Consider the following 15,465-nt stretch of genomic DNA (forward strand, 5'->3'; position numbering starts at 1 on the left):
ACAGAGGGGGACATTCCTCCCCCATGAGGGTGCTGGGACAGCCCAAACCCTCTGATCCAGCTCTGCCTGCAGTGTGGGGGTAGATTTTTCCATCATTTCTTAATGATTTAGTGACCAAGTGCAGAGAATCCCTCAAAAGGAGCTCCATGAGTGTGGGAATGCTGATCTCTGATTTTGGCTTCTCTTGTGTGAGAACAGCAACTGCAGGGAGACCTGGCTGAGCACCAGGTGCCAGTGGAGAAGCTCCAGAAAGCAGCTCGGACCCTGCTGGACATCCAAGGACAGCCGGCCCCAGACCACGGCCACATTCAGGAAACAACAGGTACAGAGCAAAGCAGCTGCCAGTGTTGGCAGGGAGGGCTGGGGGGAGCGAGAACAAGCCAGAAGGGGCAAAGATAAATCACTTTTTGGGGAATTTTGGGGGTAATCACGCGGCAGCGCATCCTCAGGGTTTGTGTTTGCGTTTGGGGAGGGGTGTGGCCGCTTGTGTTGTGTCCTGTGTCTCACTGCTGAGTTTGGTGACGGGGATTTGTCACCACTGAGAGTTTTGGGGCAGCCAGAGGTGAGGCTGGCTGCTCTCTGGGCTCTTGGAGCTCTGTGCCACTGAGTGTCCTCTGCGCTGAACCCTGCAGATGCCATCGTCAGCCGCTTCCAGAGCCTCTCCCAGCAGATGTCCGAGCGCTCTGACCTGCTGCAGAAATCCATTGCCCAGTCCCAGAGCGTCCAGGAGAGCCTGGAGAGCCTTCTCCAGTCGGTGGCTGAGATTGAGAAGAGCCTGGAGAAGGACCAGCCAGCTGTGCTCTCCTCTGCCTCCATCCAGGACTCGCTTGCCACCAGCATGGTAAGAGCGGGCCCGGCTCCCTCACCCCAAACAGCCCAGAGCAGCACCTGCACCGTGCTGGGGTTTAACTGCTGAGTTCTGAAAGCATCAAAAAACCCTCTAAAAAAGAATATGAGCAGAAACTTTTTATTTTCATAGAATCACGGAATGGTTTGGGTGGGAAGAAACCTTAAAGATCATCTAATTGCAATGTCCAGGCAGGGACACCTTCCACTGGAGCAGGTTGCTCAGGGCCCTGTACAATCTGACCTTGGACATTTCCAAGGACGGGGCAGCTCCAGCATCTCTGTGCCAACTCTGCAAGGTCACAGACTTGCTGAAAATCTCCTTTTTTCTTTGCTAACAACATTTCAGACACAGGGAAAAGCAGAGAGTGTCGGGCAGGTCAGAAAGGAAAGGAAAACCGCCATACAAAACTATATTTTTTCCCAGCTCTGCTTGTGTAACAGCACCTGCTGCTGCTCCCCAGGGCAGCCCAGGTAGTTCTGCTCAAGAACCTTCTTTTAAAAGCCCTCCCTGTGCTCCCCACAGAAGCTGAAGCAGGACATTGCCCGGCAGAAGAGCTGCCTGGAGGCCACCCGGGAGATGGTGACACGCTTCACAGAGACCACCGACAGCCCCGCGGCCTCTGCCCTGCAGGACAAGCTGGCCCAGGTGACAGAGCACTTTGGGAGGCTGTGCCAGCAGCAGCAGCAGCGGGAGGATGCCCTGAAGGGCCTCCTGCCCAAGGTGGAGCAGTACGAGCAGCTGTCGGAGAAGCTGCGGCAGTTCACGGAGAGCAGGACGCGGATGTTGGCGTCCGGGAATCAGCCGGACCGGGACATCGCTCACTTCTCCCAGCACATCCAGGTGAGGAGGTTCTGCCTGCAGCAGCTGTCTGGTCCCAGCTGTGGGAGAAGGGGGTGGCATTCCCCAGGAGCCAGGCTGGTTTCCAGATGGGATCTGTGGCCAGGCTTTTAGGATCCAGTCCAAATGTAGCAGGATTTTACCAATTAAAGACTCCATGAGGTTAATGCAGCGAAATACCCCTGTGCTGGCAGTGAGGGCAGTGCAGGGTGTGACAGAGACCTTGGAGGTCTTAGAGATTCCTGAAATGGTTTGGGTTGGAAGGGACCTTAAAGATGATCTCATTCCAAGCCCCCTCCCAGGGACAGGGACACTTTGCACTAGAGCAGGTTGTTCAGGGTTGCCTTGGGCACTCTCAGGGGGGCTCTGGGCCATGGTGGCTGTGCAGGATTTCTTGCTCTGGCTTCCCAAAACTCTTCTGCTGCAGAGGGGGCTCATCCACAGCCTCAGAAATGCTGGAAGATGACATGAAACCAGACACCTGTGCTGTGGGAGGGGTTGATTTGGTTTGGTCTAGGACCTCCATCCCATCCCATCCCATCCCATCCCATCCCATCCCATCCCATCCCATCCCATCCCATCCCATCCCATCCCATCCCATCCCATCCCATCCCATCCCATCCCATCCCATCCCATCCCATCCCATCCCATCCCATCCCATGGATCCCGTCCCAGTTCCCATCCCATCCCAGTTCCCATCCCATCCCAGTTCCCATCCCAGTTCCCATCCCATCCCATGGATCCCATCCCATGAATCCCATCCCATGCCATCCCATCCCATCCCATCCCATCCCATCCCATCCCATCCCATCCCAGCCCAGCCCATCCCAGCCCATCCCAGCCCATCCCAGCCCATCCCATCCCATCCCATCCCATCCCATGGATCCCGTCCCAGTTCCCATCCCATCCCAGTTCCCATCCCATCCCAGTTCCCATCCCAGTTCCCATCCCATCCCATGGATCCCATCCCATGAATCCCATCCCATCCCATCCCATCCCATCCCATCCCATCCCATCCCATCCCATGGATCCCACCCCATCCCATGCCATCCCATCCCATCCCATGCCATCCCACCCCATCCCATGCCATCCCATCCCATCCCATGGATCCCACCCCATGGATCCCACCCCATCCCAGTCACCAGCACTGGGGAAAGTGGGATTTGCCCCTGCAGCTGCTCAGTGCTGAGCTGGAGGAGCAGGGGGCAGTGAGCTGTGCCCAACACCTGGCACTGGTGCCATGCAGGGCACTGCCCACCCAGGGTCTCTCCAGGCCAGCAGGACATGGCACTGTCCGGTTCATCCCCTCTGCTGCTGGGGAGCGTGGGCAGCATCACCCTTTGCTCTTGGCAGGAGCTGAATTCGGAGATGAGGCAGCACCAGGAGGACCTGGCCACCCTGGAGCACCTGGCTGAGGAGCTGAGCTCCTGTGGCTTCGCCCCCAGCACCTTCCAGCAGCAGGAGAAGCTGCAGAGCCTGAAGAAAGATTTCCTGCAGCTACAAAAGGTGGCAAAGGACAGGTGAGTCCCGGGGAGAGGAGCTTGGGGGTGGCCTCGTGGTCCGAGCAAGACCCTGTGCGGAGATCTCCTTTCCAAGGAGCGGGGGGGAATGAGCCAACTCTTCCTGCCGCCCTCCTCCCACGCCAGGATCCTGAGGCAGCTCTGCTCCAGCTGACGCTTTAAAAAAAGCCTTGGCTGGGGGCGTTGTGAAAATTCCTGGTGCCGCAGCAGGAGCCGGAGCTCCGCGTTTCCCAGCTCCCGGAGTGTGGGCTGCCACCGCTCCATCCCAGAGCGCCCTGCTGGGTGCAGCCCGATCCTGAAGTGCCCTGAAATGGGGAGCAAAGGGGGTTTGAGCAGGGTCAGAGCAGCAGCATCCCCGGGAGTCACACCTCTGTCTGGCTGTATCTCCGAAATCCCTGCGGGGATGTGGGGACGGTGGTGGGGAAAAGCGGATGAAACTCCCAAAAATCCCCCGGAATCCAGCGCTGTGCAGGCAGCTGTGACCGGCAAGGACGAGCCAGAGGAGCCCGTGACTCCCATCCAGGGGCTGCTTTGTTCCTCCAGGATGGGCTGAGTGCATGGAGCTGTGGCCAGGGAGGAGGGGCAGCGCAGCCTGGGCTCCCCCGGGGTGCAGGTGCCTGGGGGGACACGGCAGGAATGAGCCCTGTCTTCCCAAAAATGTCCCTTTTCCCAGGACAAAGAGCCCGGGCAGGTTGGTAGTGGTGGTCCCGTGGCTGTTGGCCACCACTGGGGTGCCCAGAAATGTCACCAGCCAGGATCTGAGGGGGTCAGCAGTCAGCAGCAGTGAGGGTCTGGCACTGGGTGCACCCCATTTTGTGCTGTTCCCAGGCAAAATTATTATTATTATTATTATTATTATTATTATTATTATTATTATTATTATTACTATTATTATTTCTATTATTATCACTATCATTATTAATAATAATCATTATCAATATCAATATTATATTATATTATATTATATTATATTATATTATATTATATTATATTATATTATATTATATTATATTATATTATATTATATCATATCATATCATATCATATCATATCATATTATATTATATCATATTATATTATATCATATAATATCATATTATATCATATCATATCATATCATATCATATCATATCATATCATATTAATAATTATATATTATTATATATAATATAATAATTAAAATAAAAATAATAAATATAATAAAAACAATATAATAATATATCATATATAATTATAAAGAATATAGAATATAATACATTATATATAATAATATATAATATATAATATACTATATAATTAATATACTTAATATAATTAATATAACTATAGTAATAATATTATTATTAATAATAATAACAGTAATATATAAAATATACTATGTAAAATTAAAAATGTAAAAATAAATAATAATATCAAAATAAATAATAATAATGCTAATAACAATATTACTACTACTACTACTAGAAATAATAATAATAATAATAATAATAATAATAATAATAATTTTTAAAAGGGCTCCTGGAGACACAACTGTGCTTCATTCAGGAGGGGGTAATTACGAGGCAGAGCACGAGCTCTGACTCTCCAAAACCTTTTCACTCCCAGGGAAAAGGATGCATCATCCTGCCAGGAGCAGCTGGATGAGTTTCGGGATCTGGTTGGAGCCATCAGGAAGTGGCTGAGGGAGAGCGAAGGCAAAATTCCACCTGCCGAGACCTCCCTGGGCACGCAGGAGCTGCAGCAGCGCAGGCAGCACCTCCAGGTGGGCCAGGGGAGCTCTGGGCTTTTCCAAGCCTTGAAATGCTGGAATGGGAAGGAAATCCCAGGATGCGGAGGGCTGGGAGGTGCTTTATGGTCTGAGGAATCCTCATTGTGCATCCTGCCTGCGGAGCAGGGAGCAGAGTTTCCCAGTTTCCTGTCGCTCCCTGTGCCTGCTCCAGGCAGGATTTGGGAGCGGGAGACTGGAGCACACTCATTTTCCCCCCCGAGCGTTTCCCGTGGTAGATGTGGAAGGTGGTGCTGTCACCCGAGCTGTGCTCCAGCAGGGATGGGATAAATCGGGATGTGCCGGGGTGTTTGACTCTGCTGCGTCACCCGCAGCCCTCGGAACGCCGCGGGATCGCGCTCAGCCGGGCTGGGCTCTGCAGGGAGGGGGAGGAGGGATGTCCCCGGAATGGTGGGAGGGAGAAGGTTTCCTTCAACAGACCCGGTAGTTGGGAAGAGCTTTTCGCTGTTTGATTCCCCACCCTGGCAAAAATCAATGTGTCACAGCCACTTCCCTGGTGCAGCCGTTGTCACCGTGTCACCGCAGAGGGGACAGGTGAAGAAGGAAGGGCTGTGGCCAGGCAAGCGTGGCCCCCAATCCCAAACTTTGCTTTGGAGCAGGATCTCCTGGAGGAATGGAAGGGGAAGGGGCCGCAGGTGGAGGAGATTGGCCGCAGAGGGACCCTCCTGGAGAACCTGATCGTGGAGATTACGGCCCCCAACAGCCCGCCCAAGGCAGGTGAGTTGTGGCTGACGCTCCTGAGGACAGCTCTGCTGTCATCACTGCATCTTCTCTGACGAAAAATGGGGTTATTTCCCCCTTTTAACCAAATTCAGAGGGTCTGTGGTGACCTGAGTGTTGTGGGGCTCAGCCCAGTGGTTGAGTCGCCGGTGCTCATTGCTTTAATGCATCATCCTAACTTGGCTTAATTAATTACAGCCTAACGAGCCCTGTGTTTGCTTTGGGGACACCTAACACTCTCTGCTCGAGCTCAGGAGCTCCTGGAAGTGACTCCTGCTCTCTCCTGGTGATGTTCTTCAGCCTCCTGAGGGCTGGAGTGTTTTAATCAACTCCCAGCGCTTGGGTTTCATATCTGGATGACATTTGGTGCTGCGATAGTCAGATGTGATTTACTGGCCTCCCTTTTGCCTCCAAGTCTGTGAGGCAATGAGATTATGTCTGGTTCTTTTGGAAACCGGCTCAAAGATGTCTTCCAGCTTGTGAGAACAAGTCCCTGGACTCTCATCACTGATGGGAATTTACAGGAATTTATGGTCTGGATATGTTTGTTAGGATTAAGTTCATGAGCAGTTCTTTGGGAAACCATCAGGAGAAGTGAGGAGAGGCTTGTGGGTGACCAAAGGTGCAGCCCCTGATGTCCATGAAAGCTTTAAAATGTGTGGTTAGGAAAGAGAGACTTGCCTGAAAATGTGAATCTCCCTTTTTGTTGTGACATCTGGCGTCCAGAGAAGGGACCCTGGTGCATCTCTGGGCAAAGAGAGCATGAACACACGGCTGGCTTGAATAGTTTCATCCCATAAAATAAAAAGGAGGGAACAGGGGAATTAATCCCTTCAGGGAAGGCATTCACAGTTTTATTGGATATAATTCACAAAATGATGCTCAGGGTAGCAAGTTCCCAGGCATGGCAGGACACCTGTGGTCCCAGGTATTGCAGCCACATTATCCCTGCTCTCTGGGTGATGCTGGGATGCTGAGAGAGCTGCCCAGCTCCAGAAGCTCCAGGAAAAAGCAGGAACAGCTGGAAAGTGAGGGGAGCAGGAGAAGGAGAGATAAAGAGACTCCAAACCAAATTAATGCCCAGCGCTGGGCAGGTGGGCAGCGGAGACGCCACATCAGTGCTTGGTGGTCCCTGCCGTGCAGCAGCCATTCATCACCTGCTTTCTGCATCCCTGACACTTCTGTCTTGTCCCTCTTGTCCCTCTTGTCCCCGTCCCCTCTGCCCAGGTGCTGCCCTGCCCGCTCCAGGAGCCTCAGGAGGCAGCGTGAACGGATACCACACCTGCAAAGGTGAGCTCACTGTCAGCACCACCCAGCCCTCCCCCCGTCCCTTTGTTGTCCATGAATTCCCATTCCCCGGGACTCCAAACCTCGGTGTGACGCTGTCAGCATCCCAGTGGAAGGGAAATGAGCTTGGCAGTGGGTTGGGAATTCTCAGGTGCTGCGATGGAGGGTGGAGGTCGGGCTGAAGGACGGAGAGGGGCAGCCTTGGGGGGTGACAGCACCCTGACACCTCATCAGGTGGTGTTAGGAGCTGATAAATGGGGGATCATTTTAAGGCTTGCAATTAAATTTATTGGTTCTGTGGGATTATCACGGCATCCAACCCTCCAGTTTGAAGAGCAATTTTAATTACTGCCCGTTACCTGCTGTTAGTTCACTGGTTCAGTGAGATAATAAGTGCATAAAAATGGTTTCACATCTTGGTGCCAAATTATTTAACCTTGTATGAGCAGTGGCTTTATGAAAAGGGGGCTCAGTTCACATCAAGCTCACAAACAGAGAGCTTTGTTTGTAAACTGTCAAAGGGCATAGGGGGGACGAGTGGAAAATCCCCCGTGGCAGGAGAGGTGAGGATGATGCCACATCGCTCCGCGGGCGGGCAGAGCGAGCCTCTTGCTCCTCACCTCGGCTCTCTGTGGTGGGTTAGAACCTTGACAGCGTGAGGTGGAGAACAGGGGGGCCAGCAGTTGGGAACTGGCAGAGCAAAACGGAGTTTTGGGCGCAGATCTGACGGAGATCCAGTGCGACGTGTCGGACGTGAGCCGGCGGTACCAGGCGCTGGGCGCGGCGCTGCGCGAGCGCCTGCAGCAGCTCTCGGCCAGGCTGGACACGATGCAGGAGGTGCAGGAGGAGGCCAGCTCCATGCTCAGGTGGCTGGAGTCCAAGGAAAGGATGTTGTCCGAGCTGGACGCCTCCTCCTCGCCCACCAAGACGGAGACGATGAGAGCCCAGGCTGAGCACAACAAGGTGATTTCTCTTCCCGACTTTCTGGGGTCATAGGATCACAAAACGGCCCTTGGAGATCATCCAGTTCCACCCCCCCGCCATGCATCTCCCAAAGATCCCAAAGTTAGCCACAAGGGTTTGCCCTGAGTTAAGGAAGGGCATTCCCAGATCATTTGGAGCAGCAGCCCGAAGTTCCCCTTTGCTTTTAGACCCTGTTGATATCAGGCTGAGGGAAAATGAGATTATTTGGAGCCCTTGCTTCTCCTGGAAAGCAATTCCCAGCCTTTCCCTGCCCCTGCAGCCAGGTTAGCTCACAATAGTGCTAAAAATTGATTTAATTAAAGAGCAAAGAACACAAATTGTCCAGCTCCAGCTTGTAGCTGCTGCTTTGTTCCTACTCAGTGATTCTCTTGCCCTATGTCTGAGGAAGAGCAAATCATTCTTTTTCCAGGCATTTCTGGCTGAATTGGAACAGAATTCTGGGAAGATCCAGAAGGTAAAGGAAGCGCTTTCTGGCTTGCTGGAGAAATATCCAGATTCCCCAGAAGCAGCGAACTGGAAGAAGATGCAGGAAGACCTGAGTAAGTGCCTGAAGCATTAATGAGGCTTCTGTCTCCAAACATCACGTTAGAAGTGTTTCAGGAGTGTGGGGCGATCCCAAAGTCACGCTAGAGCAGAGTCACTTCTAATTAAAATTCAGTAAATAGCAAACCCATCTCTGAGCTGTCTGGTGCAGAAGGTGTCCCTGGGATGAGCACTGTCGTGAGTAATGGAATCTCTGTGATGGATGTGGATTTTAAAGGATTGCCTCCTTAAATTGCTCCTTAAAAAAAAAAAAAAGGAGGGGGGGGAAAATGGGTTAGCAGCACAGGTTGATTATTTTGATTAAAAGCTTCACTGCTTGATATAAAATTCTAGTCATTAGAGAGGCTATCCTAGGTAATTAAGTGTTGACTAAACAAGGCTGTGTGTTCAAAAAGAAGCCCAGAGATTCCCTTCTTTGAAGTAGCAGGAAGGCGTTGACTCCGTCTGGGAGGTCTGAGTGTGCGGTGTGAGGACGGGCACACGTGGGAGTATCCTCATTTATGGGGCCAGGGATGGGAGATGGCTCACCCAAGGTCAGCCCAGCTCATGGCTGTCGTGATTAGAGCACAGAAATCCTGCTTGGAAGGTTTTCTCCTCGGAGCTTCCACGTGGATTTGATTTGATATTAGATGGAGGGTGGATAGAGCCGCGCCGGTTTTACCGGAAAACAGAGACTTCCCACTGGGAAAACCACGGGGAGGGGAAAACCTTGGTGGTGGAGGGGTGGGCTGGCCAGGAGCTTGACCATGGCCAACAGAGGTGTTGCTTCAGACTGCAGGTGGGAGAGGGCCAGCCAGGCCACGGCGGCGCGGCAGCAGAAGCTGGAGGAGTCGGCGACGCAGCTGGCCACGTTCCAGGCTGCCGAGGCCCAGCTGCGGCCCTGGCTGATGGAGAAGGAGCTGATGATGAGCGTGCTGGGCCCCCTCTCCATCGACCCCAACATGCTGAACGCTCAGAAGCAGCAGGTGCAGGTGAGGGGAGTTTGTGGATGGAGGAGAGCGTGGCGTGCAGGAGGGAGGTGGAAGGTTGTGTGTTGCCGCTGAAGATGAACAGATCACACGGACGCAGGTCGAGGTGTGGTGAAAAGAAGAGAAAGTTTATTTTTCCTCCCAGGATTTATAGGCCTCTAACCCCAGCCAGGGATGGGATGGTCAGGATAACACTTTCCCACTGCACTGGCCATGAGAGATGCCCATCACAAGACAACAGAAAGAATGTACACATATCTATGTTTACAGTTCCTGTCCTGGGAAAGTCCTTAGAAAACCATGTCAGCAAGCTCAGAAGCTGAGTTTTCAGGGCTTTCAGTGCTTGTCTCGTGAGCGCTGTGGCGTGCAGGGAGTGTTCAGACACCTCGTGGCTCCTCTTCCAAGTCCTCCAAACCCCGCTGAGCCCAAACCTCTGTGAGTAACTCGGAAAGGGTGCAGTGCTCAGCTCCCTTCCCGCACTGCATTGACTCAGCAGTGAATCACTTGGCCCCTCTTGGAGACTGAAATTGCTTTAAACAAGGCCGGTGCTGACGCTCTGCAGGACTGGCTAATGCTGCCCCTCTGCCTTCCCATTCCTCCTGCTTCCAAATCCTAACATGACTCCAACCAGCCACATCATGGAGCAGAAAAGCCCCAGTGGAGGTAATTAGATTTTCATCTCATCTAAGTGGTTTGTGCTACATTACAAGACAAATAAGAGAGAGAGCGAAGTCCTGGAGTCGCAGACCCCTCCCAGCTTTTTAACTTCCAAGGTCACAGTAAATCCTGGGCTACCCAGCCCAACTGCTGTCCCACCCCAGGGCCTGTTCCTGCTGATTCCACGGGCTGGAAAAAGCCCCTGGAGGTCTGGTTTGTTTTGACTGTGTGTACTCGGAGCTGTCACTTTTATGCAAACATTTTTATTTTATTTCTGTTCCAGTTTATGCTGAAGGAATTCGAAGCTCGCCGACAGCAGCACGAGCAGCTGAACCAGGCAGCTCAGAGCATCCTGACTGGCCCTGGAGATGTTTCTCCATCCACCAGCCAGGTGCGGGATGAGCTCCAAGGGGTCAACCAGAAATGGTCCGAGCTCACGGAGCGCCTCAACTCCCGCTCCAGCCAGATCGACCAAGCCATAGTAAAGAGCACCCAGTACCAGGAGCTCCTCCAGGGCCTCTCAGAGAAGGTGAAGGCTGTTGGGCAGCGCCTGAGCAGCCAGTCTGCCATCAGCACCCAGCCTGATGCTGTCAAACAGCAGCTGGAGGAGACCAGTGAGATCCGCTCGGACCTGGAGCAGCTGGAAGAGGAGATCTCCGAGGCTCAGACCCTCTGTGATGACCTCTCTGTCCTGATTGGGGAGCAGTACCTGAAAGATGAGTTGAGGAAACGTCTGGAGACGGTGGCACTTCCCCTCAAAGGGCTGGAAGATCTGGCAGGTGAGATAGAGGAGGAGTTTTGCTTAAGAGATGCTGGGATGTCAAGCTCTTTGCCAAAGGGATCTCCCATCACTGGGAGAAATAATAATATAAAAAAATAATAGAAAAATAATAGGGGAAGCACCATTTGTCAGTTTATAGGGTTCTTCATGGGTGTTTTATATGGGACCCAAGTTCCAACTCCAGAAACACCTGAGCCTGGAGAGGGAGCAGAGGTGTTCAGCCCCACTGACGTGGCTCTTCACCAAGCAGGGTGGCCTGTGCTTGGGAAAAAAAAGCCTAAATTCAGATTGGGGCATGAAGAAGGCCACCCTCTGACCTTGGGGTGCATCTTCTGTTTCCTGAGAGGTTACATTTAGGGACTGGTCAGGAGAGCTGAGACCTTCTGCATTACCACTGCCTCTTACTACTTCAGAAATCCATGAATCGGTGAGCAAAAAGGGGCTGGTGATGCAATGGAAAGCTCTTTCCTGTTAATCAAAACGCAGTTGGTGCATCTGAGATGATTTTAAATAATTGCACTTGGCTTATTTGATTTGAGCTTAATTGTCGCCTTCTAATCTGGTTGCCATTCCAGCCGACCGGATGAACCGACTGCAGACCGCGCTCGCCAGCTCCCAGCAGTTCCAGCACATGTTTGATGAGCTCAGGACCTGGCTGGATGACAAAAGGTGCCAGCAAGCCCAGAGCCAACCCATTTCTGCTAAACTGGAGAGGCTGCAGAGCCAAATCCAGGAGCAAGAAGAGTTCCAGAAGAGCCTCAACCAACACAGCGGCTCCTACGAGATGATTGTGGCCGAGGGAGAATCTTTGCTGCTTTCGGTCCAGCCTGGGGAGGAGAAGACCACTCTGCAGAACCAGCTGGTCAGCCTGAAAACACACTGGGAGGAGCTCAGCAAGCAGGCTGCTGACAGGCACTCCAAGCTCAAGGACTGCCTGCAGAAAGCTCAGAAGTACCAGCGGCACGCCGACGATCTCCTGCCCTGGGTGGAGGACTGCAAGGCGAGGATGGCAGAGCTGGAGGTAACCCTGGATCCAGTGCAGCTGGAGGCCACTCTCCTGAGGTCCAAGGCCATGCTGAGTGACGTGGAGAAGCGCCGGTCCCTGCTGGAGATGCTCAACAGCGCTGCTGACATCCTGACCGACGCTTCCCAAACGGACGAGGATGACATCCGCGATGAGAAGGCCGGCATCAACCAGAAGATGGATGCCATCACAGAAGAGCTGCAAACCAAGACTGGCTCCATTGAAGAAATGTCCCAGAGGCTCAAGGAGTTCCAGGAGAGCTTCAAGAACATCGAGAAGAAGCTGGAAGGGGCAAAGCACCAGCTGGAGATCTACGATGCCCTGGGGCCACAAGCCTGCAGCAACAAGAATTTGGAGAAGCTCAGGGCGCAGCAGGAGGTGCTGCAGGCCCTGGAGCCACAAGTGGATTATCTGAAGAACCTCACTCAAGGTCTGGTAGAAGATGCTCCAGACGGATCTGACTGCTCCCAGCTCTTGAGCCAAGCCGAGGTGGCTCAGCAGGACTTCAAGGCCGTGAAGCAGAAAGTCAACGATTGCTGTGCTCTCATGGAAAACAAGCTGGAAGGGATCGGCCAGTTCAACAGCAGGGTCAGGGAGATGTTCTCCCAGCTGGCAGATCTGGATGATGAGCTGGACAGCATGGGCCCCATCGGGAGAGACTCCGACAGCCTCCAGTCCCAGGCCGAGGACGTCCGCGCCTTCCTGGGCAAGCTCCAGCGGCTGAAGGGCGACATCGAATCCTCCGAGAGCGAGTGCAAGAAAATGCTGGAGGACGAGGGCAGCCCCGACCTGCTGGGGCTGAAACGGGAGCTGGAGACGCTGAACAAGCAGTGCAGCAAACTGATGGAGAGGGGGAGGAACCGGCAGGAGCAGGTGGAGACGACGCTGGCGCGCGTCGAGGACTTCTACGGCCGCCTGAAGGAGCTGAGCCACATGACGGCGGCGGCCGAGGAGAACGAGGCCTTGCAGTGGGTGGTGGGGACAGAGGTGGAAACCATCAACCAGCAGCTGGCAGACTTCAAGGTGAGTTTGATTCCCTAACTGTTTGAGGCTTTTTATTTATTTTTTTTTTTAGAGTGGTTTTTGGTGTTGTGGAAGGTGTGGGGTTTGTTGGGTTTTGTGGGCTTCAAGCCACGGCGTCTCCGTTGTTTGTTGCTGTGATTGTGAGTGGGTTTGCACTGAAATATCCTTGCTCTGGAGGATGTGAAATCCTGCTGGTGGACTTGATAGTCTGTGGTGAAAAGGTGTGGAAAGATTCTGGGACTGGCAGGAAAATCCCTGTTCTCCTGGTGATGTGAGATGTTGGCGTGCCAGCACCTCGTGGGCTGCTAGAGGTGGGCGGCATTTAGATTTTGGGAGAGGAAGGGACGGGTTTGAGTCCACCTGAGCTGTGAAATTTGCACCATTTGAGGGTCTAGTCCACATCAGATCATCCTGTAGGTCTGGCTCTGCCTGGCCCACTGCTCCTGTTTGTTGTTCACTCCGTCTGGGACACACATCACGTCCGTTTTGGGATCCTTGGGTACAAAAAGAGCCGCAGATAAACTGTGAGACAAGGAGTGCACCCAGGAAATAAAACCAAGGTGAAGTTTTATGTGGGCTGTTCACATTTCCAGCAAGGAGCTGATGGAGACCATCAAGACTTGAGAGAGGGAAGGGTTGGAGTGTGTTTGATGTATTTCTATACAGAATTATGATGTTGGATCAGGCTGTTACACTACATTAATTATATTAATACGGCTTAGAAGTTCTCTTGCTGTGAAACTTCTGCTCCTGACGTGCCCAGGAGTTGATGATTGGGTTGATTTACATCTGGCTGCTCATTTCCTGGTGTTAATGGTGGGGTGGGAGGGAGAGGCAGTTTTTACAGCCATTTACTTTTCATCTCATGGCTAATTGATCCCGTTCCACCTCTTGAACAGCTCTGTGAAACCATCACCAGGACAAGGTGTTCCTGGTTTGGGGTTTGCCCATCCAAAAAAACCAGAGCTGAAGTGTATTGATGGGAATTCAACCTCAGCTGATGGTGTTGCTCGTGTTGGGCAGTTTGCTTTGAGTTGATGTCAATGAAAGATTTAAATTGGTCATTAAACACCCCAGAATAAATACATCCAAAAAGGAGATTTTTTTTTAGTCCTTAAAATCAGCGAACCTTTCCTGCAGAACAAGGGATTATTCCTGGCTGAGCAGCTCTCATTAGGAACGATGACAAAAAGCCCAGACTGGGCAGGAGCAGCTGAACCCACCGTGAGGTTTGCGCGTGGTCCACAGCTCAGTGACCTTGGGGATGAGCCTTTGAGGCACGGGTGACCTGAGCCCAGGGGGTTTGGGGGTCTGGGGTGTCCTCACCAAGAGTCATTCCTTGGCCACCGAGGCCACGAGGAGCAGCTGGGTGGGAAAGTGAGAGTTGCAGCAGTGGTGGGAAGGTTTTGCTGTGTAATGGCTGGGAATGAAATGGGGGAGAAGCAGGAGTGGAGGATGGAGCAATCGTGGTTACGGCAGCATTCCTCCGTTCCTCCTTCCCTCCGTTCCTCCCGTTCATCCCCAGGGATTTTTGCAGAAATCCTAAAGGTTGCAGAGCTGATCTTGGCAAAGCTTCTCCTTCTGGTCCTGTCTAAGGGAAAAACAATCCCAGAGCCTGATCTGCTGGTGGAAGGGCATCAGCAGGGGCTGGAGGGAGCGCTGTGGAGAAGCCTGGCTCTGCGGGGAGCCCGGGGGGCTCCTCTTGCTTGCGCCAGGCTTTTATTTCCCAATAAATTCTCTCTCTGAGACAACATCACAACTCTTGCCCTCCTTGGATTGCAAACCAGGGGCGTGCCCGGAGTGTCCTGGTGGAGCAGAGGAGCTCCTGGTGCTGGCAGTGCTCCGGGGGGAGGATGGGGTGAGGGATGGGGTGACGGGGGCTCTCCGGGAGCGGCCACGCTCTGTCTGTCCAGAAGGCTCAAATGCAGGCAGATATTATGTCTTAAGGCATTAATTTTAATGAACATCTGTGTAAATGAGATGCAAATTAGGCATGGCCCCGGGGGCTCCAGGCAAGTTGCCAATGGAGCCCTGACAAAGGTGGGCACTTCTGGACTCATTGTGTCCGGATTTTAATAAAGAAGATACATTGAAGGCTCTGGTGGAGGCTGGGAACGGATGACTTTGGAAGCAGCTCATATTTGAAGCTTCCCATCTATTTTTCTTTTCCCTTTTCTTTCCCCAAAAGGCCACAACCTCCTTAACTTTTGGAAAACTGCCATTTGTGCATTTCCTCTCTCCCCCCCCCAGCCCCTTTCCCGGGTCACAGAGGGACTAATCCTGGCTTTGGGATGGATGAGCCCTCTCCTGCTGTAAGTTTTCCTCCTGGCTGGGTTCCTCCGAGGCAGGAGGTTGGGAAGCAGCTGTTGGATTGTGCTCGGGGGGAAGCTTTGTTTGCAGGAGGGGTTTTGCTTCGGATGCGATTTTGGGGACCAGCTCCATCAGGGAGCCGGGACAATGATCCAGGGTGGAGCTGGAGTTCAGG

General features: G+C 52.6%; 1 protein-coding gene across 16 annotated transcripts in view; it reads left to right on the forward strand.

The window, feature by feature from the left end:
* The window catches only part of MACF1 (microtubule actin crosslinking factor 1), a 146,938-nt gene that overhangs the window by 80,564 nt on the left and 50,909 nt on the right, over positions 1-15,465 (forward strand). For all 16 annotated transcript variants that reach the window (XM_088067401.1, XM_088067408.1, XM_088067404.1 and 13 more), the window contains 12 exons: positions 199-322; positions 633-841; positions 1,373-1,690; positions 3,041-3,207; positions 4,813-4,969; positions 5,593-5,710; positions 6,941-7,003; positions 7,722-7,963; positions 8,394-8,523; positions 9,299-9,498; positions 10,436-10,931; positions 11,509-12,980. In XM_088067401.1, coding sequence (XP_087923527.1) covers positions 199-322; positions 633-841; positions 1,373-1,690; positions 3,041-3,207; positions 4,813-4,969; positions 5,593-5,710; positions 6,941-7,003; positions 7,722-7,963; positions 8,394-8,523; positions 9,299-9,498; positions 10,436-10,931; positions 11,509-12,980 — 3,696 coding nt within the window. The remainder of the gene's footprint in view (positions 1-198; positions 323-632; positions 842-1,372; positions 1,691-3,040; positions 3,208-4,812; positions 4,970-5,592; positions 5,711-6,940; positions 7,004-7,721; positions 7,964-8,393; positions 8,524-9,298; positions 9,499-10,435; positions 10,932-11,508; positions 12,981-15,465) is intronic.

This window comes from Pseudopodoces humilis, chromosome 27 (assembly GCF_049639895.1).
Source record: "Pseudopodoces humilis isolate 2021_Gansu_Grassland_sample_001 chromosome 27, ASM4963989v1, whole genome shotgun sequence".
NCBI lineage: Eukaryota > Metazoa > Chordata > Aves > Passeriformes > Paridae > Pseudopodoces > Pseudopodoces humilis.